The sequence below is a fragment of the Podarcis melisellensis genome (genome assembly GCF_964234715.1).
Source record: "Podarcis melisellensis genome assembly, chromosome: 18".
In the NCBI taxonomy this organism is placed as follows: domain Eukaryota; kingdom Metazoa; phylum Chordata; class Lepidosauria; order Squamata; family Lacertidae; genus Podarcis; species Podarcis melisellensis.
In genome coordinates, this window is record NC_138536.1 from 2,687,893 (window position 1) to 2,712,344 (window position 24,452).

Here is a 24,452-nt window from a genome sequence, read left to right on the forward strand (position 1 = left end):
GGGAAGAAGACGGGTTTATTCCTTGTTTGGGGTTAGGCGTCCTTCGCTCGCAACCATCTCCCGTCGTTTCGGAGGTTTACGAAAGGGCAGACGTGGTAGATCCACATTTTAAAGTGAGCTTCGTCAAATCTCTCTCGCTCCCCCTTCCTGCCACGCCACACAGATTCCTCCTAACGGTAACCAAAATCATTACCTTGGTTCTCAAACGCCTTGGTTCCCAAATGCCGAAATCCCAGAATTATGTGTTCCGGTTTTCGAACGTTTTTCGGAAGCTGAATGTCCAACGCGGCTGTCGGTTATCAGAAGCCACGCTTTGGTTTCTGAACCTTTCAGGAGACAAACGGACTTCCGGAATGGATTAAGTTTGGCGCTTTTGTTTTTGCCATTTATTTTGCGTTCTTGTTTTTGAGGCTTTTTCATTTGTTTTCGTGACTGTGCGGAACCCGGTTCAGCTACTGATTGACTGATTGTGTGACGGCGGAAATGGATAAAAGCCCCCCGTCCAAACCATGAACTATCATCAGTGCAAGTAACAAAATAATAATAATAATTTTAATTTTTATCATCTCCAATACCGTCTTATTTATTTTATAGTACAGTACATGGATGATTGCTTTCATTTCATGGATCAATGGTCTCGTTAGATAATAAAATTCATGTTAAACTGCTGTTTTAGGGGTTGCTTTTAAAAGCCTGGAACGGATTAACCCGTTTTGCATTACGTTCTATGAGAAAGAACGCGTTGGTTTTGGAACGCTTTGGTTTCGGAACGGATTAAGTTTGAGAACCAAGGTACCACTGTATTATTATTTTTCATTTGTATACCACTATACAATTGTATACCACTCCACACCTACCGCGAGAATTTTGGCCCAGTCCACTTGGGAGAGGAAGCTGCGTTCCAGGGCTTGGAGGGTACCGTCCGGCAAAGCGCAAAGGTTTTCCCGAAGCCCCTCGGCCGCCTCCGCGTCTTCGGAAACCAAAAATTTGGAGAGCACAGAAGCGTTGCAAACGATCTGCTTCAAAGGCGTCCCAGCGAGGGAGAACTGGAAGAGGAGAGAGGGGAATCGGCGCCGTGAGAACGGACGACTTCTGCCACTTTCGCCGCCAAAAGCTGCCACCCCATGTTCCCGCCTCCTCCTCCCTCTGGCTGTTTTGTCAGCCTCAAGTTTCTAGTCCTCCAGAAGGAGGCTGCTCTTCTTTTCTTAAAATAATAATAATAATATTGGTGTTTGTTTAAGCTTCAAAGTAAACACACAAATTGCATAAAAACACACACAAGAAAACACATTACAATACTAAAAGGAAACAAAAAATGTAAGCACATGTTACTTGTAAAACGCAATTTAACTTTCATTGTTATGCGACTACCTATTATTACTTTATTTATTGAATTTATATATCGCCCAATACCAAGGAGATCATCATCATTACTATTACTACTTTATTTATAGATAGGTAGCCGTGTTGGTCTGCCATAGTCAAAACAAAATAAAAAAATTCCTTCCAGTAGCACCTTAAAGACCAACTAAGTTAGTTCTTGGTATGAGCTTTCGTGTGCATGCACACTTCTTCAGATAAACGGACATAAATCTGACATCAGGAATCATAAGACAGAGAAACCAGTAGGAGAACACTTCAATCTCCCTGGACATTCTATACAAGATCTCAAAGTAGCTGTTTTACTACAAAGGAATTTCAGAAATAGACTGGAAAGAGAAGCTGCTGAATTGCAACTTATCACCAAACTTAAAACCATGGAGAGACCTGGTCTGAACAAAGACCTTGGATTCTTATCTCATTATACATGACAAAGCCACTTTTCACCTTCTCACCCCTTGCTTTTTCCTGTAAGACCTATTGCAGTCGTTAAGAGTCGTCAACAGGCTCATCACAGCTATCTGCCCATCACCCATTCCCACCACCCTTCTGAGTAATACCCCTCCCCACCTTCTCACTATATAGAAGGGTCTGGTAACTTCTGTTTCAGTGTATCTGAAGAAGTGTGCATGCACACGAAAGCTCATACCAAGAACTAACTTAGTTGGTCTTTAAGGTGCTACTGGAAGGAATTTTTTTATTTTGTTTTTACTTTATTGAATTTATATATCGCCCAATACCCGGAGGTCTAACATTTCTAAATTCTGCATTCTACTGTTTTGCAGGCCTCAAGTTTCCAGTCCTCCTGAAGAAGGATCCTCTTCTTTTTAAAAAAATAATAATAGTATTGGTGCTTGTTTAAGCTTCAAGGTATACCCACAAATCGCGTCTTATGTAAATAAACGACTTCCAAGCCCAACGTTGCTGAAATCTGCATCCCCATGTTTTGTCGGCCTCAAGTTTCTAGTCCTCCTAAAGGAGGCGGCTATTCTCTTTTTTTAAAAAAAAAGAAATGGCAATATTAGTGCTTGTTTAAGCTTCAAGGCATGGGTATAAATCGCGCCTTACATAAATAAACGACTTTCTTTTTTAAAAAAAAATGAATTTACATACTGCTCTATACACGGAGGTCTCAGCGCGGTTCACAGAATAAAATCAAAATATAAAGCCACAGAATACATAATTAAATAAAAATAAAAAACCACCACCCCATAACCCCCGCAACGGTTCCAAAATCCGCATTCCAATGTTTTGTCAGCCTCAAGTTTCTAGTCCCCCATAAGGAGGCTGCTCTTCTTTTCTTAAAATAATAATAATAATGTTATTTGTTTCAGCTTCAAGGCATGCACACAACTCACGCCTTTGCGTAAATACATGACTTTCAGGCCTATCGTTTCCAAAATCCGCACCCCAGTAATTTTAAAAACGGAAACACCAATTATTTGTTATAAGTCATACCAGTTCCTCGATTTCATTGGCCCATTTCCAAGACCTTTCCACAGCAATTCCCCTATAGCTGGAATCTGAGACTCTCCCCACTTTCAAGCCCAGGTTAAACGCATCAAGGCGCTAGTCCTCAAACGGAGGCGGACTCATTTTTCTCTCTTTTTCTTTTACTTACCACCCGCGGGTCAAGTCTGGACCTGAGCAGTTCCTCCACGGCGGCGGGTGGCAGGGAGGCATCGGTCCGAAGGAAACGGGAAAAGGTCTCGTTTTCTTTCAGGTAGGCACTCACCTGCAAATCTGGTAAAAAGGGAGCGAGTTCGGATTAGTTCCAGAGAAACAGGGTGTCTGAACGCTGACAAAACCGAAACAGGAAGCAGCTGAAACCAGGAAGACAGGTGTAAAGAGCTGCGCGGGGAAATCTTGAAACCGGACCCGGTCGTACTATTGAAGAACTTGCGTTTTTCCTCTGCCCTCCTGGTCCCTCTCACCTTGCGTGCCGTGAAGGCAGGGACAAGTCTTGCTTTAACCCAGGGACGTCCAGCTCTCAATAGATGGTGATCTACTCACAGCATTAAAAAACTGGCAGTGATCTACCCAAAGCTGTGGCGCTTTTTTTAGGAAGCCAAAGTTGTTTTGTTGTTGTTTTATTTTGCTATTTTGTAAGGAGATTGCTGAGAGGCCAGAGGTCTACCAGGATCTACCAGAAACACTCCGCGATCTACCAGTAGATCACGATCTACCTGTTGGACATGCCTGCTTTAAACAGGAGCTTTTTTAGTTTGCTTGAAATCGCTCCTTAAGAATCGGTGCCCGAGCCTGCGTTTTTCCTCTGCCCTCCTAGTCCCTTTCACCTCACGTGTCGTGCAGACAGGGACAAGCCTTGCTTTTTAAACTTTAAACGGGAGCCTTTTTCCGTTTGCTGGAGAGCGCGCCAAATCACTCCTTAAGAATCGGTAGCCGAGCTTGCCTTTTTCCTCTGCCCTGCCATAGCTGTCAACTTACAGATTTGAAAATAAGGGACCAGCAGCCTCGGAAATAAGGGACCAGCAGCCAGAATAAGGGATTTTCCAAGCACAGGTATGTTCGACTTCTGAGCCTCTCCAAGCCAAAGGCAGAAAGCCCAGCCAGCAGCCAAACGAAGCCTCAAGCGGTGGTTCCCACAGCGCAGCAACCCGGCAAAGGGGACGCAGCAAGGGAAACCACCGTCCCCTCTCCGCTGGGAAGCGCTGAGCAAAGGCGAGTCCCCAGGCAAGGCGGCCGATTTGATTGGCACAAGGCATGCAAGCTCCACCCCCCAGTCGTTCTCGGACTCCTTATTGGGTGAGCAACGCAGCCAAGCAACACAGTTGGAGGCTCCCTCCTCCCTGGCCGGCAGGGAGGGAGGGAGAGGAGCTGCTTCCTTTGAAACCTGGGAAATTTAAGGGACATCATCAATAAGGGACAGCAGTGGGACATGGCGCTGGGATAAAGGATTGTCCTGCCAAATAAGGGACGGTTGACAGCTATGTGCCCTGCCCATCTCTCTCACCTCGTATGTCGTCACCGTTTCCCCATATTGCAACCTGGTTGGGGGGCGACAACTGCCTTGCTTTTAAAAATCATCGGTGGATGATCCATCTATCTATCTATCTATCTGTGCTGGGCCTGGGGGTAACCCATGAAACGCGGTCCAGGTCCGGTCCAGAATCCAGAGTCAGTCTGATAGGGCCAAGGCAGGAAACCAGGCAAGGACAGGTACAGGATCTCAGGTAGAATCTAGCATGCAGCAATGTTGCTCCCTCAGCCTGGGGCGAGGTCCGACAGCCTTTTATCTCTGTCGGGGTAACGGCCGGTCCTGATCCCCCGGCGACTCACCTCCCTGTTTCACCCAAAGGCAAGCACTCATCCTGCGAGTACTCAGGTCTCTCCTTCTCTCAGACCTGAGTCTCTGCAGCTCGGGAGACGTCGGTGGGTTACTAGACCCAGGGGCCACCTCAGCCTCCCCTGACCCAACCGGTAGTGGAGCAGCTGTAAGCGATGGCCCAGCTGGAGGCAACGAGGTCATCCCCACATCTGGAGCCAGGGCAGGATCAGGCCCCTGATTCAGCCCAGCTGGTGTTTGTTGCAGGGGAACCTGTGCAGACTGGGACTCTTCAGGATAGTTCAGGGGCCAAGGATACGGTGCCTCTGGTTCTGATTCCGAGCCCCAGTCCATCACACCATCTACCGTATTTTTTGCTCTATAAGACTCCCTTTTCCCCTCCTAAAAAGTAAGGGGAAATGTGTGTGCGTCTTATGGAGCGAATGCAGGCTGCGCAGCTATCCCAGAAGCCAGAACAGCAAGAGGAATTGCTGCTTTCACTGCGCAGAGTTCCCTCTTGCTCTTCTGGCTTCTGAGATTCAGAATATATTTTTTCTTGTTTTCCTCCTCCAAAAACTAGGTGCGTCTTGTGGTCCGGTGCGTCTTACAGAGCGAAAAATTCGCTATCTATCCATCCAAAATCATCGCAAGCTCTCACAAGCCCTTACCCGTTTGCGAGCTAACATTTGCGCTTATCTGACGCAAGGCAGACAGGAGCCGGGAAAAACCGCTTTGCACTTCTGGGTTGTTCATCCGATGGACGACTTTCTGGACATCAGTGAAGAGGCGAGAAATACTGTTTGGGGAGGCGAGGGAAAAGACAGAAGCAGGCTTTATTTTTATTCTGGTGAAGGTTTCCTTCCTTTCCTTTGATATAATAATAATTTATTATTTATACCCCACCCATCTGGCTGGGTTTCCCCAGCCACTCTGGACAGCTTCCAAAAAAACACTAAAACACAATAAGCGGTTAAACATTAAAAGCTTCCCTAAACAGGGCTGCCTTCAGATGTCTTCTAAAAGTCAGATAGTTGTTTATTTCCTTGACATCTGATGGGAGGGCGCCACCACCGAGAAGGCCCTTTGCCTGGATCCCCGTAACTTGGCTTCTCACAGGGAGGGAACCGCCAGAAGGCCCTCGGAGATGGACCTCAGTGTCTGGGCAGAACGATGGGAGTGGAGACACTCCTTCAGGTCTACTGGGCCGTTTAGGGCTTTCAAGGTCAGTACCAACACTTTGAATTGTGCTCGGAAAGTCCTGGGAGCCAATATAGGTATTTCAGGACTGGTGGTATGTGGTCTCGGCGGCCGCTCCCAGTCCCCAGTCTAGCTGCCGCATTCTGGATTAATTGCAGTTTTCGGGTCACCTTCAAAGGCAGCCCCATGGAGAGCACATGGCAGTAGTCCAAGTGGGAGATAACCAGAGCATGCACCACTCTGGAGAGACAGTCTGTGGGCAGGGAGGGTCTCATCCTGCGTACCAGACGGAGCTGGGAGACAGCTCCCTGCACTCAGAATTGACCTGCGCCTCCATGGACAGCTATGAGTCCAAAATGACCCCCAGGCTGCCCGCCCATCTGGCTGGTTTTTCCCAGCCACACTGGGAGGCTCCCAACAGAATATTAAAATACAATGAAACATCAAACATTAAACACTTCCCTAAACAGCCTTCAGGTGTCTTCTAAAAGTCAGATAGTTGTTTATTTCCTTGACATCTGACGGGAGGGCGTGACACAGGGCGGGCGCCACCACTGAGAAGGCCCTCTGCCTGGTTCCCTGTAACCTCACTTCTCGCAGGGAGGGAACCGATAGAAGGCCCTTGAGAGATGGACCCCGGTGTCCGGGCTGGACGATGGAGGTGGAGTCGCTCCTTCAGGTATACTGGACTGAGGCCGTTTAGGGCTTTCAAGGTCAGCACCAACACTTTGAATTGTGCTCAGAAACGTCCTGGGAGCCAATGTAGGTCTTTCAGGACCGGTGTTATGTGGTCTTAGCGGCCGCTCCCAGTCCCCAGTCCAGCTGCCGCATTCTGGATTAGTTGTAGTTTCCGGGTCACCTCCAAAGGGAGCCCCAGAGAGAACACATTGCAGTAGTCCAAGCGGGAGACAACCAGAGCATGCACCACTCTGGCCAGACAGTCTGCAGGCAGGGAGGGTCTCATCCTGCGTACCAGGTGGAGCTGCCCTGGACACAGAATTGACCTGTGCCTCCATGGACAGCTGTGAGTCCAAAATGACCCCCAGGCTGCATACCTGGTCCTTCGGGGGCACAGTCACCCCATTCAGGTCCAGGGAGTCCCCCACACCTGCCCACCCCCTGTCCCACCAAAAACAGTACTTCTGTCTTGTCAGGATTCAACCTCAATCTGTTACATGATAATGCATGTAAAACTGAGATTAAAAACACATACTGAAAATTGCAGGGGGTTAGACTAGAGAATCTTTGGGTTTCCCTTTTTCCAACCTTACAACTCTTGCAGGTACCATAAACCAGGGTGAATTTGATTGAAATCACTAGTACGCAAGACTTGATTTAAATCTTTCTTTCTTTTTTTACAGAAAGACTCATTTTCGCTGGTATCATCTTAATATTTACAACCAGATTCCTTTTTGGAATAATAAATTTCCAGAGTATTTTTTTACAGTTATATCCAAAATTACTGATTTGATTACCCTATTAGACAGGTAATTGTGGAATTATCGTGAGGCTTAATAAGTTGGCTGTTTATATCGGGACAACTTTTCCGCCGTGCTTTACCGGAAGGAGAAAAACAATCGTTTCCTTCGTAACAATTTAAACAACTGATTTAACTAAAACAATAGCATTGTGGTATATGTATCCATGTTTGTTAACTGATGTGGTTAAGCAACGGGGGGAAACAACTTAGACTGAGTTTTGGAACACATGAAAAACTTAAAACGAACCTTTATTTCCTTATGAATAGCCTTTGGACTATAAATAGAAAACCTTTCGAAAGATTTTTTTTTTCCTCCAAAAGCATTTTATTTTAAAAATACGATTGAAATGAAAAAAAAAAAAAATCCTATTTAAATGGGGGGGGGGGAATCCTATTTAAACATTTAAAAATCCCAATTTTTTCCATTTTTCGTTTAAAAAGTAATCGATTTTTTCATCCACCCTGTCCTCAACTCACATGGAACGGTTGAAGTTATCCACCAAGCCGGGGGTCTCGCCGGCCGTCAGGTTCCGGAAACAGGGATTGTTGATGTTGCAGACGATGCCCTGAAGCCAAGGCAGAGTCCCGGCAGACGGCAAAGCCTTGTTGGGAAAATGACCTGTGTGGAAAGAGACGCAGAAACCGAGCGGATAGAGATTAGATAGATAGATAGATAGATAGATAGATAGATAGATAGATAGATAGAGATAGATGATAGATAGATAGATAGATAGATAGATAGATAGATAGATAGATAGATAGATATAGAGATAAAGATAGATAGATAGATAGATAGATAGATAGATAGATAGATAGATAGATAGATAGAGAGATAGAGATAGATAGATGACAGATAGATGACAGATAGATAGATGACAGATAGATAGATGACAGATAGATAGATGACAGATAGATAGATGACAGATAGATAGATAGTTGGATAGTTAGTTAGATAGTTAGTTAGTTAGATAGATAGATAGATAGATAGATAGATGATAGATAGATAGTTGGATAGTTGGATAGTTAGATAGATGATAGATGATAGATAGATAGATAGATAGATAGATAGATAGATAGATAGATAGATAGATGATAGATAGATGATAGATATCTTTATTGTCATTGTCCCCTGCAGAACAATGAAATTGAAAAACTACATAAAACTACATAAAACATTCAAAAACCCCTAAAAACTCTGAAACCCCATTTTAAAATAGAGACCCCTTATGCTGCGTTTAGAACCAGAATTGCATTTGCGTAGAAACTGTTTCTCAGGCGGCTAGTCCTGGCCTTTATAACCCTGGACCTTCTTCCAGAAGGCAGAAGCTGAAAGAGATCATTTCCAGTGTGCGCACTATCCTGCGCTATCTCTGCAGCTTGCTTATGGCACCTGGAAGCGTAGATTTGATCCAAGGTGGGAAGAGTGCACCCAATTATTCTTTCCGCAGTCTTTACAACCCTGGACAGCATTGTTTTTCCCCTGGCCGTGCAGCTCCCAAACCACACACACAGACCATAAGTTAATACGCTCTCCACAGTACAATGGTAAAATCCCATCAACAGGTCCTTTGAGAGATTGTTTTTCCAGAGGTTTCTCAGAAAATATAATCTCTGCTGTGCTCTCTTCATCGCGTCTTTGCTGTTTTCTCCCCAGGTTAGGTCATCTCTCAACTCCATTCCAAGAAATCGAAACACCGAGACCTGTTCCGCGCACTTCCCCTCAATAATAAGTGGCTGAATATTCAATTTATCTGGAACCCGAGCCTCAGAGACAAGGCTCCCATCTTTCCCTACATAGCAGGGGTGGACTAGATGCCTCTGGGTGTCCCTTCACAACAATTCTATGCTTCTGTCATAGCCTCTCTGTTGGCGCCAACTCTGGGCTCCTCTCCTTCTCAGAAAATTTTATATGTATAAACTCCGGCCCCTCCAGGTGTTTCGGGACTACAACTCCCATCATCCCTGACCGCTGGTCCCGTTAGCTAGGGATGATGGGAGTTGTAGTCCCAAAACATCTGGAGGGCTGGAGTTTGCCTGTGCTTTATGGCATTTTTTAAAAAGCATGAATTAAACCTGAGGTCCAAATATTCAGAAAGAAAAAGGGGAAATACAAAAAAGGTAAAAATATAAAAAGGAAGGGGAAAAATAATAAGAAACGAAAAAGAATTAGTCAGGTACACGAAGTCGTACAAAGGGTAATTTAAATATTTTAAACGCCGGGTTCTCAGAAAGAAATTACCGGTACATTTGCAATCCTTCTTTTCTTTCTTTCCTTAAAGTCGCTTTCTTTCTGTTCCGGAAAACTAGTTTGAATCCCTGCTATATGAGTTGACTTCCCTCTGTCTCTTTGTGGCTTGGACACTTCTCTTGAGTGACAAATATTCTGTATTCATTTATTAAAATCAGGGTTTCCCCCCCCCCCCTTCTCAGAATATTTCTCCTTCCCAGCTGGTCCCTGAGCTTGCTCTTTTTTCCTCATCCGCCCACATCCCTTTTTCCTTTTGTGCCATGGCCTTTGTCAACGGCGGAGAGTATCGCGGAACCACGATTCCCAACATCCCCATCATTCGGAAAGCAAAAAGGCTCTCTTCTGCCTGCACCGAGTCATCCATTTCCCGTAAGGAAAGACCACCAATGGCTATTTTCACCCCTTTCGCACTTACATTCATGTTGCTCGAAAGGCGGATGGGATTGTCTCACGGAGATGAGGATGAAAAACAAGAACAGGGGCCAGAGGACCTCGATGACCAGTTGCAACTGGGGAGACAAAAAGGGCAGGAATCAGGATTTTATTTTTGCAAAAAAAAAAAAACCCCAAAAAAATCATCGCATCCATTTTTTTCCTCATCCCCCCGCGGTCCTTTTTCCTTTTGTGCCACAGCCTTTTCCACAGCAAGCACAAGAGCAGGAGCGCCAACAGCAAAATTTGACAGTGAAATTAAGAGACTCCAGCGGTGAGCGTTTTACAGAAGGACGGATGCCCTTTCTGGACTATTTAAGGAAATATCATCGTATGGTGAACTCACAAGCAAGATTTGAGCTATGAGCAACAGAGGCGCTTAGATTATAATATTGTGGTTATGATTGGATAGATAGATAAGTTGCAGAAGGAGAGAAATGAGAAAGTCGTGGGAAACAGAGTGAAAAGTCGACAAAAATAAAAGTGTTCGGATTGCGTATGTTAAAAAACATTGAAAAGGAATAATAAGTAACGGGGGGAAATAATTAACCAAGTTTTTAATCAAAGAAGCAAGCTATAGCAGGGTCAACTGTTTGGGTAATTTAAATAGGAAGCTGCTACAATTCCCTGCACCCTTAAACTACAATTCCCATGGGCTTCATGTTGCAAACGCGACCTACACATTTTGCTCTAGTCAGACACATGGAAAGAACAGAGCTTTGCCCCCGCTCACCCCAAGAGAATCCTGAGAACTGCTATGACTCCCTGCACCCTTAAACTACAGTTCCCAAGATGCCATGGGGGAAGCAAACACGATTCTCCCCCCCCCCCCGTCACCTCCATGCAGTGCACAGAAATCGCAAGCTCCCCAAAGAAAATCCCGGGGACTGTAAAACAATCGTCGCAGAGCTATGGCGCCCAGTGGCCTTAAACTACAGTTCCCAGGTTCTCTCGGGGGACATTATGGTGTGAACACGACTTTCTTTAGTTGCCTCTGTGCATAAAATCGCAAACTTCCCGCGGAAAATCCCAGGGACTGTAAAACATAATCGCCGCAGAGCTGTGGCACCCTGCGGCCTTAAACTACAGTTCCCAGGGTGCTCCGAGAGGGGAGAACCCGCAAATACATCCATCCCAGCAAACTAATAATAATAATTTATTATTTATACCCCGCCCATCTGGCTGGGTTTCCCCAACCACTCTGGGCGGCTTCCAGCAAAATATTAAACTGGAACTAAAAATGCAGGCAACCCAAATTCCTCTCGCCGCAGCGCTACTACTCACCGTCTGTCTGCGCCGGTAGGTGAAATTCTTCCAGAGTAACAGCGCCAGTTGGATGCCAAACCCCATCATGCGCAGAGAGGTCTGTGGTTCCCAAACATGCTCTATCGCGGGCACCGCATTGGGGCGATCTTAACGCAGGAGACCTTGAAAAAGAAATCAGCGTGCCGTTAACGAACAACAACGACAATAAATATTACAATTTATAGCCGACCTTTGCGGTCCTTTCCGATTCCGTGATGCTATTCCCCCAACCAGGGCTGGATTTAGGTTTTATGCGGCCCTCAGCTACTGAAGGCAATGGGGCCCTTTCTATGTCCAGCTGTCCTTTGCCAACAACAAATTGTTGTTGTCGTTTTGTGTTGAATTTATGCTATATGGTCACTGATGGACCTAATAGGCATCTAAAGCCATTTGCACATCACAAAAGATGCATTTTATCAAAGTCTTTGTTGACCTGAAATACGATCAAGAAGTATATCAACAGTGAAATGCAATTAAGAAGTATATTAATAGTGAATTACAATTAAGTATATTAATAAGGTAAAGGTAAAGGTACCCCTGCCCGTACGGGCCAGTCTTGACAGACTCTGGGGTTGTGCGCCCATCTCACTTAAGAGGCCAGGGGCCAGCGCTGTCCGGAGACACTTCCGGGTCACATGGCCAGTGTGACATCGCTGCTCTGGCGAGCCAGAGCCGCACACGGAAACGCCGTTTACCTTCCCGCTGGTAAGCGGTCCCTATTTATCTACTTGCACCCGGAGGTGCTTTCGAACTGCTAGGTTGGCAGGCGCTGGGACCGAGCAGCGGGAGCGCACCCCGCCACAGGGATTCGAACCGCCGACCTTTCAATCGGCAAGTCCTAGGCGCTGAGGCTTTAGCCCACAGCGCCACCTGCGTCCCTAAGTATATTAATAGTGAAATGCAATTAAGAAGAAGTATATTAATAGTGATATACAATTAAGAAGCAGCATATTAATAGTGAAATAATTATTAAGCTCTAACTTAAAATGATTTTACCCATAACAAACTGAGTAACGCAAAGGCATTTGGCAATGACAAACGCTCCTTTAGAAACACAATTTGCAAAGACTCATCAGTCTCTTGAAACTTGCTATAACATGAAATAATAAGAGGTGTAAATATATGATGGAAACTACTAATAATTATAAAGAGCAGAATGTAGGCACCCTATATATTGTTGTTATTCTTTAGTTGTGTCCGCCTCTTCGTGACCCCCTGGACCAGAGCACGCCAGGCACTCCTGTCTTCCACTGCCTCCTGCAGTTTGGTCAGACTCATGCTGGTAGCTTCGAGAACATTGTCCCACAATCTCGTCCTCTGCCGTCCCCTTCTCCTTGTGCCCTCCATCTTTCCCAACATCAGGGTCTTTTCCAGGGAGTCTTCTCTTCTCCTGAGGTGGCCAAAGTCTTGGAGCCTCAGCTTCAGGATCTGTCCTTCCAGGGAGCACTCAGGGCTGATTTCCTTCAGAATGGAGAGGTTGGATCTTCTTGCAGTCCATGGGACTCTCAAGAGTCTCCTCCAGCACCAGAATTCAAAAGCATCCATTCTTCGGCAATCAGCCTTCTTGATGGTCCAGCTCTCACTTCCATACATCACTACTGGGAAAACCAGAGCTTGAACTATACAGACCTTTGTTGGCAAGGTGATGCCTCTGCTTTTTGAGATGCTGTCTAGGTTTGTCATTGCTTTTCTCCCAAGAAGCAGGCATCTTTTAATTTTGTGACTGCTGTCACCATCTGCAGTGATCATGGAGCCCAAGAAAGTAAAATCTCTCACTGCCTCCATTTCTTCCCCTTTTATTTGCCAGGAGGTGATGGGACCAGTGGACATGATCTTCCTTTTTATATATATAGAAAGGAGCAAAGCAGTGATATTTTAGGGAGCAGGCTAGCAGGACTTAAGATCTGAGTGTTACACTGAGGTCTGTCTGTTTTTGCTATTTATTTTGCGTTTCTGTTTTTGCGGCTCTTTTTCGTTTTGTTCTCGTGACCGTGCAGAACCCAGTCCACTTACTGACGGATCAATTGTGCGATCGCAGCACATTGATTATTGCTTTCATTTTACGGACCAATGGTCTTGTTAGATAGCAAAATCCACGTTAAGTTGCTCTTTTAGGGGTTGTTTTTAAAACCCCGGAACGGATTAATCCGTTTTGCGTGACTCTCTATGGGGAAAGCAGTGTGCCTTGGTTTTGGAACGCTTTGGTTTTGGAACGGAATTCCAGGAAGGGATTACGTTTGAGAACCAAGGTGCCACGGTAGATAAATTTATTTCAAAAAGCGGGGAGGGAAAAATGAAGGGTCTGCTCTCGACAGCAAAACCTTGCAAAGAGATGTTCCATCACGGCAAAAAACACCTGTGCACCCACAACGCCGGAGGCGGTTATGGCATCATGGCAATTGTGCGCCAATTATGCATCTCTCTTGAGGGTGGGGAGAATCAGAGTGCAGGGGCCTTGTCAACAAGCACCCTTGAGAGCCACAAATCATTTCGTCCGTCCGTCCCCCAGCTCCGCAGAGAGAAATTTATCTGGGCCCCTTAAGCAGCAAGCAAGCTAGCCAGGTGATTATCCTCCCGGGCAAAATATCAATTAAACCACTGTCGCCAGGGAAACAGATCTGCCGGGCAAAGTTAAGAGGATTTAGCCCTTACCATCTCCAGTGAACTTTGCACACACACACCCCGGCTGCCAACACCAGCCATCTCACTTGCCCAGGCTCCTATCTAAGTTTCTAGTCCCTAGGAATGGACGGGCTCAGATTTTTGCATTTCTTTCGGCAGCCAGATTGTTCATTTCCTAGAATAAGCTGTGCAAAAAAGCCTATGCAAAAGCCTTTGACTGTGTTGACCACAGCAAACTATGGCAAGCTCTTAAAGAAATGGGAGTGCCTGGTCACCTCATCTGTCTCCTGAGAAATCTCTATGTGGGACAAGAAGCTACAGTCAGAACTGGATATGGAACAACTGACGGGTTCAAAATTGGGAAAGGAGTACGACAAGGCTGTATATTGTCTCCCTGCTTATTTAACTTTTATGCAGAATTCATCATCCGAAAGGCTGGGCTGGATGAATCCCTAGCCGGAATTAAGATTGCCGGAAGAAATATCAACAACCTCAGATATGCAGATGACACAACCTTGATGGCAGAAAGTGAGGAGGAATTAAAGAACCTCTTAATGAGGGTGAAAGAGGAGAGCGCAAAATATGGTCTGAAGCTCAACATCAAAAAAACGAAGATCATGGCCACTGGGCCCATCACCTCCTGGCAAATAGAAGGGGAAGAAATGGAGGCAGTGAGAGATTTTACTTTCTTGGGCTCCATGATCACTGCAGATGGTGACAGCAGCCACGAAATTAAAAGACGCCTGCTTCTTGGGAGAAAAGCGACGACAAACCTGGACAGCATCTTAAAAAGCAGAGACATCACCTTGCCGACAAAGGTCCGTATGGTAAAAGCTATGGTTTTCCCAGGAGTGATGTACGGAAGTGAGAGCTGGACCATCAAGAAGGCTGATCGCCGAAGAATGGATGCTTTTGAATTCTGGTGCTGGAGGAGACTCTTGAGAGTCCCATGGACTGCAAGAAGATCCAACCTGTCCATTCTGAAGGAAATCAGCCCTGAGTGCTCACTGGAAGGACAGATCCTGAAGCTGAGGCTCCAAGACTTTGGCCACCTCAGGAGAAGAGAAGACCAAGCCCCCCACAAGGCAGGAATACACAGGGACCCAACCCGGGATGTCTTGCGTGCAAAGCAGTTGCTCTACCCACTGAGCAACACTCTCTTTTCCCCATTGCTGCAAAAAAAACCAACCTGCGCTTACCTTATTAAGTTGGCACGGAAATGTTTGGCGGTGCTTGCTGTTTCTGCAACTTTCAGCCCAAGGGGGGCTATTTCTGCCCCCGAATCTGCCCCACTGACCTCACCACCCTACAAGCAGCTTGGGTGGGTGTGTCTGTCTCTCTGCCAGCTCCTTCGACCTTGCAGAATTTGAGAGGGAGGATGAGGCGAACCACAATGAGTTGGTTCCGCCTCCCGCCGGCAACGCCTACCAACTGGGCTCCCAGTCCACCGGCCCCAGTGGGGACCAGTTAACCACCTGCATCTCACAGAAGCACGACAGCCTCCCCATTTTTAATTGGAAATTTGATTTAATTTAAAAAACCCTCTTCCTAGCAAGGAGCAAGGAGAGACCCTCTCGCCCACGGAGCGAGGAAGGAGTGCTCCTTTTGTGCCCCCGCAACCCTAATCGGGCGATCCCTCTTGCCCGCATGGATAAAGGGTTTTGGAAGGAGCCGGAGGCAAAGGTTGAATTCCTTCTCCCTGGGCTAATCTCCTTACAAAAGGCTGATCTCCTCCGGCGCGGGGAGATTTCGTAGAGGGAACTGCCCCACATCTCGGGGCCGGGAGGTTTCGCTCTCGAGAATTCAGAGCCCGACAGGGCCAGGTGTCCCCAATGGCCCCAACTCATCGGGCAGCCAATGGCCAGGAGTTCCATAGGCCCCATAACGAAGGGTAGACGTGCCCCTTATTTGGAAAACAACGGCAAACAAGTGAAAACCCGTGTTAAGGGTATATAACACGGGTAGGCAACCGAATCCGGCCCAATCGCCTTCTCGATCCGGCCCACAGACGGTCCGGGAATCAGCGTGTTTTTACATGAGTAAAATGTGTCCTTTTCTTTAAAATGCATCTCTGGGTTATTTGTGGGGCATAGGAATCCATTCATATTTCCCCCAAAAAATATAGTCCGGCCCCCAACAAGGTCTGAGGGACATTGGACCGGCCCCCTGCTGAAAAAGTTTGCTGACCCCTGGTATATAACGTAGTTATATACTGGATTTTATAATACAGGGGTCCCTTGGTTCTCAAACGCCTTGGTACTCAAACAACTTGGAACCCAAACGCTGCAAACCCAGAAGTAAGTGTTCCGGTTTGTGAACGTTTTTCGGAAGCCGAACGTGCTCCATTTTGAGTGTTACCCTGAGGTCTGTCTGTTTTTGCTATTTACTTTGCGTTTTTGCGACTCTTTTTCGTTTTGTTTTTGTGGCTGTGCGGAACCCAGTTCAGCTACTGATGGATCAACTGCGTGACTGCAGTACATTGATTATCGCTTTCGTTTTATGGATCGATGGTCTGGTTAGATAGTAAAATCCATGTTCGATTGCTGTTTTAGGGGTTGTTTTTAAAAGTCTGGAATGGATTAATCCATTCTGCATTGCTTTCTATGGGAAAGCAGCGCGCCTTGGTTTTGGAACGGATTTCCGGAACGGATTAAGTTTGAGACCCAAGGTAGTAATAACAATAACATTTATAACCAGGAACTTTTAAGGGAGGTTTTTGGGGGACTCAGCCCTTTACTATCCTTTGTGCTATGGTGTCTTGCGACTTGGAGCTTTGAAGATGGTTTTTAAAAGACTGTTAATGCGCACTTAATGCATGGCTTCAGAAACATTTGCCAGGAAGCCATCAATAATCCCACCATCAGCCTCAGACCAGGAATTCCAAGAAACCTTAATGATCTGGGCTGTTTTGAAACCCGGGTATCTGAAATGCCGCATCTACATTAAAGAAGTGTCCAGAGGAACAACTTCCCAATATACCGTATTTTTTGCTCTATAAAATGCACCAGACCACAAAACGCACCTAGTTTTTGGAGGAGGAAAACAAGAAAAAAATATTCTGAACCACAGAGCCTAGGGCTTGCTGATCAGAAGGTCAGCGGTTCGAATCCTCACCACGGGGTGAGCTCCCGTTGCTCGGTCCCTGCTCCTGCCAACCTAGCAGTTCGAAAGCACCTCAAAGTGCAAGTAGATAAATAGGTACCGCTCCAGCGGGAAGGTAAACAGCCTTTCCGTGCACTGCTCTGGTTCGCCAGAAGCGGCTTAGTCCTGCTGGCCACATGACCCAGAAGCTGTACACCGGCTCCCTCGGCCAGTAAAGCGAGATGAGCACCGCAACCCCAGAGTCGGCCATGGCTGGACCTAATGGTCAGGGGTCCCTTTACCTTTAGATCAAAACCACTCCCAGATACATCATACCTACATCTAAGACTCCTATCACAGTACAAAACACAAAATGTCCTTTTCCAAGTTTATTAAACAAGCCACTCACAAAGTTGCACGTTTCCTTGAAGGTTACAAACAGAAAATAAAAACGTTGTAAAATGTAACTAGCTAAAATTATACTCACGCAGCAACAACAGTTCAAAACACAGCTAGCAGTCATGAGTCCTTTCACTGGTCAAACAGCACCAGGGCAAGACGTTCTGCACTTTGCATCTAGACTCCCAAATCCTTTATCCTTGCAAACCCACCTGGAGAACAGGCTAGGGACCAATCATCTCTTTAGGTTAATTACCAATTTACCAATGGCTGAATGGTGAGAATATATCTCCTGATTGACAGGAGGCCAGCACAGCTGAACTTTGTTTAGGCTCAGAGACCTTGAGATCTAAAGGCTCTCCCTCTGTTCCCAGGCCTTGCTTCCACGTGAGGTAAAGGGACCCCTGACCATTAGGTCCAGTCGTGACTGACTCTGGGGTTGCGGCGCTCATCTTGCTTTGCTGGCCAAGGTAGTGGGACGTGGGTGGCGCTGTGGGTTAAACCACAGAGCCTAGGACTTGCTGATCCAAAGGTTGGTGGTTTGAATCCCCGCAATGACGGGGTGAAGTCACGTTGCTCAGTCCCTGCTCCTGCCAACCTAGCAGTTCGAAAGCACGTCAAAGTGCAAGTAGATAAATAGGTACCACTCCGGCGGGAAGGTAAACGGCGTTTCCATGCGCTGCTCTGGTTCGCCAGAAGCGGCTTAGTCCTGCTGGCCACATGACCCAGAAGCTGTACGCTTCTACATCAGGTAAAGGTAATGGGACCCCTGAACATTAGGTCCAGTCACGGCCAACTCTGGGGTTGCGGTGCTCATCTTGCTTTATTGGCCGAGGGAGCTGGCATACAGCTTCCGGGTCATGTGGCCAGCAGGACTAAGCTATCTGACGAGACCATTGATCCATCAAATGAAAGCAATAAACGATGTACTGAAGTCACAAAATCAATCCATCACGGAAACAAAAACAAAAAGTGTTGCAGAAACAAAAACACAAAACAAATAGCAAAAAACAGCGGGTGGGGAGTGAGAGAAAATGCAGCATATAATTTATATTTTAAAAGTGACCTGGAAGTTGGGTCCCTTTGAGGTGTTAGGAGGGTGGGGGACTTAAAATGTGGGGGGGGGAGGTTGGGAGGGTTATTGGGTTGTTGTTGTTGTTGATTATATATTTTGGGATTTTATATTTTGATTTCGTTCGGTGAACCGCCCTGAGACCTCCTGGTATAGGATTATATATAAATTCAACAAATAATAATAATAATAATAATTTTTTATTTATACCCCGCCCTCCCCAGCCAAGTCCAGGCTCAGAGCGGCTAACAAGCAATAATAAAAACAAGTTGAATGAATACAACTTAGAAACAAGATTAAAATACAACAATTAAAATATTGAAACATTAAAATTGCAGCCTCATCACAGGAGGAAAAAGAAAAAAGAAAAAAGAAAGGGGGGAGGGAATCAAATATACTGTAATTTATATTTTAAAAGAGTGACCTGAAAGTTGGGGTGTTTGGAGGGCGGGGGGAGTTAAAAGGTTTTAACCCTTGCTCTTGATTTTATTCTACGCACCGCCCTGAGAACCCCAGGTATAAAAATTCAGTAAATAATAATAATAATAATTAATATTAATAATGAAAGGTGGGGAAAATATTTCCTAAGGTATCCGTTCCCCGCCCCCCCCTCCCTAAACCCAGCTCCCTTCAAGGGGGTTTCAACTGATTGATTGATTGATTGATTGATTGATTGATTTCTTACCTGCCCGGCTCCTTTTTTTTTGCGGCGCGGCCCCTTTAAGGGGAGACCCCCTGGCCGCCTCTCCCCCGCATTGTTCGCAACAGCGGCGGAGGATCAAAGGGAGTTGTGTAAGCAAAGCCACGCCCCCTCGCCGGCCGGCGTTCGGATTTGGAACGCCGGTGGGCGGAGGCCCCGCCCCTATTTAAAGCGGAGGGGTTACTGGAGGGCGCGTGACGTCAGCCTCAGCATCCTTAAAGGTGACGCAGCAGTCTTATTTTGATGATGGTGGTGATAGTGGTGATTTTATGATTTATGCTTTATGATTTATGATTTTAATTTGATTTTAATAAATTTTATAATGAATGTTTTTAGAATGTTGGGATTATTTTGATTGTTGTTAGCTGCCCTGAGCCCAGCTTCGGCTGGGGAGGGCGGGATATAAATAAAAATTATTTATTATTATTATTATTATTATTATTATTATTATTATTATTATTATACCTTGCCCATCTGGCTTGGTTTCTCCAGCCACTCTGGGCCGGCTTGCAGCACATAAAAAAACTGTATAAAGGACACAGCTGTCATACATAGGTGATTGCAATTATTGATCTCAGTTTATATATATTTTTATAAAGCGATGAGAAACCTAGACAGCATCTTAAAAAGCAGAGACATCACCTTGCCAACAAAGGTCCGTATAGTAAAAGCTCTGGTTTTCCCAGTAGTGATGTATGGAAGTGAGAGCTGGACCATCAAGAAGGCTGATGGCCGGAGAATGGATGCTTTTGAATTCTGGTGCTGGAGGAGACTCTGGAGAGTCCCATGGACTGCAAGAAGATCAAACCTCTCCATTCTGAAGGAAATCAGCCCTGAGTGCTGACGGGAAGGACAGATCCTGAAGCTGAGGCTCCAAGACTTTGGCCACCTCAGGAGAAGAGAAGACTCCCTGGAAAAGACCCTGATGTTGGGAAAGATGGAGGGCGCAAGGAGAAGGGGACAACGGAGGACGAGATGGTGGGACAGTGTTCTGGAAGCTACAAACATGAGTTTGACCAAACTGGGGGAGGCAGTGGAAGACAGGAGGGCCTGGCGTGCTCTGGTCCAGAGGGTCACAAAGAGGCGGACACGACTAAACGACTCAACAATATATTTATATATATAAATACCCAGTGTTTGTGTGTATACACACACACACATATACTCTGTGTGTATTATGTGTGTGTGTGTGTGTGTGTGTGTATAAAACACATAGGGTATACACATACACTATGTGTTTGTATTATATATATAAAAACACACAGTGTGCATATACATAATTTTAATTTTTATCATCTACAATACTGCCTTATTTATTTTATAGCACAGCGCATTGTTTATTGCTTTCATTTTATGGATCCATGGTCTGGTTAGATAGTAAAATCCATGTTAAATTGCTGTTTTAGAGGTTGTTTTTAAAAGTCTGGAGCGGATTAATCCGTTTTGCCTTACTTTCTAGGGGAAAGCGCTCCTTGGTTTTGGAACGCCTTGGTTTTGAAACAGACTTCCGGATTAAGTGTGAGAACCAAGGTGCCACTGTAAAGACTTTTCTGATCTATCCGTGTGTCAAGATGTTTAGCGGATGGCGTATTGCAAAATGGAAAACCAGGTATCACCCAGCCCTAATATACCGTATTTTTCGCACCATAGGGCGCACCGGACCATAGGGCGCACCCAGTTTTTTGGGGGGGAAATAAAGGGGGAAAAATTATTTCCCCCCCAGGTGCGGGGCTGGGGCGGGGGAAGCTAGAGCTTCCCCCGACCCCAGCCCTCAAACAGGCACCTCTCCGCAAGCAGCGGGAGCGCTCCCGCTGCTTGCGGAGAGGTCCGCGAAGCCTGGACGCGCTGAGCTCAGCGCGCCCAGGCTTCGGCATGCAGGCACCTCTCCGCAAGCAGCGGGAGCCCAGCGCTGGGCTCCCACTGCTTGCGGAGAGGTGTGCGAAGCCTGGAGAGCATGAGGGGTTGGTGCGCACCGACCCCTCTCACTCTCCAGGCTTCAGCGAAAGCCTGCATTCGCACCATAGGACGCACACACATTTCCCCTTCATTTTTGGAGGGGAAAAAGTGCGTCCTATGGTGCGAAAAATACGGTAATCAAAACACACAATGTTATCACCCTTTTGCGCAGACACACACAACTGGGGGAAAAAACACGCACACCAAGGTTTGTTCTGCTTTTAAAGCATTTTATTGCTGATATTCAAATATTGCAGTTTCACATTTATTTATTTTTTTGTCCCAGTTACGTCCCTCTTCCGTTTCACAGGATAAAACACAGCCCACTCTCCACCAAGGAAAAGAAATTTGCGGCTGTTATCCGTAAAGTTATGGGGGAAGACTGTCCAGTTTCCGTTAAAAAAAAATGAGGACATTTAGCAATGAAGAAAGAGCCACATTTTGGGGGGGGGTGAAGAAGCCTTTTTTAAAAATTAAGAAACACACAAGGAATGGCATTGGCCTCAAGGTTTGCTAAAAACATGTTCCTGAGGACTAGCGCCCCTGCTATTGCAGCGAGTGCAAGCCAAGAGACTTCTGCGACAAAATAAGAATTGCAGACCCGTGCTTTTTTCCTGGGGGTACGCAGAATGGCAGAGACCCCAATAAGCCTCACCAACTTATTTTTAATATTTACATCCCAGTTGATCTGCGCTGGGTTAGATATTTCTTTTTTGTATTGCTGGTTTTATTATTACTGCTGAAATCAGTGCTTTTCTTTCCTTCTAAACATTTTGTGAATCTTTGTACTTACTTTTGTCCATTTACCGTATTTGGTTTCCCCCGATTTGAACGGTAAAATGGTGATTTTCTCGAGTAAATGCTTTTTAAAGAAAAATTAAAATTATTATTATTATTTAAAGGAAAAAAGCACTGATTGCAGGAGATTGTGGATGGGCGATATGAGTTGTTCATAGGCGGCTAGTGTTCCCTCTCACCTCTGGAATCAGAAACAGCCTTTGTCTCTGAAGAGACACAGATCAGATTCTGCAGATATTAAGTATTTGGAGTAAGTCCTCTAGAGATCTGTGTAGCTCCGAAGTCTGCAACTATCCCCCCAGAGCCCTACTGAGAGCAGACCCACAGAAATCGACGAGACGTTCACATATAGGTCTACTCGAGAGTATGAGCTAGTAGGAAACATCTTAGTGGACTATAGCTTTCTACTTTCCCCAAACTTGGGTTTGGTTTTTTTAAGACTACAATTCCCATCGTCCATGACCACAGGTCTGGCTAAGCTTGGGGTGATGGGAGTTGTAGTCCAACGAGAACCGGAGACCCAAATTTGAGAAAGTTTGGGAAATCTAACGGGTTCCTCGACTGTGGTCTTTCTGGACTTTTCCCACATCCATTAGCAAACAGGCAATTTAGTGACTCGTATCATCATAAGATTCCCTACAGAGAAATTAAGGCTATTTGATGGAATGCTTATAAAAGATTTAAGATGTGCGGACATATTTTTAAAACAACAACATACTGGTCCCTCAGCGTCGCAACAACAAAAATAGATCCTTTAAAGCATTATATAAAGGCTTACAAACTTATTTTCAATTTCTTTCTTCTAAAAAAGAGGAGCTTTGGTTTTATTTAGGAAAGGAAGAATTCTTGGTCCCTTAAAAATAGTTATTTAGCAGCAAGGAATGGGCGCCGAAGGCCTCTGAGGAGAAGGGGGGAGAGAAAGAGAAGTTGCAATTTTTGAAAGCCTTTTCAAGCCGCTAGACCTCTTTGGGTTAGGCAACCGTTATCCCATAATATAAGACCTCTGCTGCCCCAAGCACTACGCAAATAGGCTACAGCGATAGAGATCCCAGCGGAATCAAAAATCCCCAAGGACAGGGACGGCAGCTAGATCTTCCTAAAAATATTAAATCCGGATCTCGCCCTTCTTGCGACAATTTGAACTTGCAAATGAGCTTTTGCTAAGTATCGTCGTCGACATGCGAATCGAGAAATTTGCAAGGCTGCAGTTTTGACTGAACGTCAAGGTCTAGCAGCAAGCAAAGCTTTCAACCTGACTTCAAAATCGAAGGCACCAAGGTGAACTGAACCGCGTTAAGTGCTGTAGATTTAAAAATGTATTTTTTTTTACTTCCCACAAGCCAAGTTTCGGTGTGCAATCTGCCACAGATTCCACAGGACTCTGCTTTGTAGTTTAAAAAAATATTAATCTAAGTTTCTAGTCCCCGTGACGGACGCACTTAGAAAATAGGTATTGTCCTTAAAGCCAGTGGAGTTTCTGGCCCCTTCCCTCCAGTTAATCTTCCTTTTCCTGGTTCGCCCCTTGCTTATACACATGCCTGCATCGACGTTAATATCCCTTGCACCAAAAATAAAACAAAGGGCCTCCGTTCTGAAAAAACACCAATAAAATGCATGCGAAGGGTCGTCAATTTTGCATAATTCAGGTTCCAGCAAGGAAACAAAATCAAATTGACCTTGCAGAATAATTATGATTGTTTTTTTAAAGTGGGGGAAATTCTAAAGGCTATATGTGTACACCACCGTTCCATGTGAGCACAGAAGGCTTTACTGTTTTATTGCTACAAAAAACACACACAACAACCCAGGATTTGCAGAGTTTTCTAGACCATATGGTTGTGAACATTGTGGTCTGAGGACAACACAGGATTCCTCGCCAGTTCAGGAAAGCGATTGCACGACACCAGGTTTATTTTCCCTGCCCAGCCCAATTTATCTCTGGCTCTCGGGAGCCTCGTGGAATTGTCAAGTTGGAAGGGGACCCCCAGCGTTCATCTAGTCCAACCCCATGAAATGCAGGAATCTCAGCTAAAGCATCTGTAACAGAACGTTACTGAGCACAATTCAAAGTGTTGGTGCTGACCTTGAAAGCCCTAAACGGCCCAGTAGACCTGAAGGAGCATCTCCACCCCCAACGTCCAGCCCGGACACCGGGGTCCATCTCCCGAGGGCCTTCTGGAGGTTCCCTCACTGCGAGAAGTGAGGTTGCAGGGAACCAGGCAGAGGGCCTTCTCGGTGGTGGCACCCACCATGTGGAACACCCTCCCACCAGATGTCAAGGAAATAAGCAACTATCTGACTTTTAGAAGACATCTGAAGGCAGCCCTGTTTAGGGAAGGTTTTAATATTTGCTGCATTACTGCATTTTAATATTTTGTTGGAAGCCGCTCAGAGTGGCTGGGGAAGCCCAGCCAGATGGGTGAGGTATAAATAATAAATTATTGTTGTTGTTAATGCCATCAGAGTGCATTTCGCTCCGAGTAAACCCACTGGAAA

At 45.8% G+C, this 24,452-nt stretch overlaps 1 protein-coding gene across 1 annotated transcript in view; it reads right to left on the reverse strand.

Moving 5' to 3' along the window:
- The window catches only part of ABCA7 (ATP binding cassette subfamily A member 7), an 82,868-nt gene extending 63,544 nt beyond the window's left edge, over positions 1 to 19,324 (reverse strand). The window contains exons 1-7 of the mRNA XM_081895335.1: positions 19,188 to 19,324; positions 11,308 to 11,450; positions 10,007 to 10,100; positions 7,821 to 7,962; positions 5,335 to 5,462; positions 3,002 to 3,123; positions 858 to 1,046 (exon numbers count right to left, since the gene is read on the reverse strand). Coding sequence (XP_081751461.1) covers positions 858 to 1,046; positions 3,002 to 3,123; positions 5,335 to 5,462; positions 7,821 to 7,962; positions 10,007 to 10,100; positions 11,308 to 11,376 — 744 coding nt within the window. The 5' untranslated portion in view covers positions 11,377 to 11,450; positions 19,188 to 19,324. The remainder of the gene's footprint in view (positions 1 to 857; positions 1,047 to 3,001; positions 3,124 to 5,334; positions 5,463 to 7,820; positions 7,963 to 10,006; positions 10,101 to 11,307; positions 11,451 to 19,187) is intronic.
- Between the last annotated feature and the right edge of the window lie 5,128 nt (positions 19,325 to 24,452).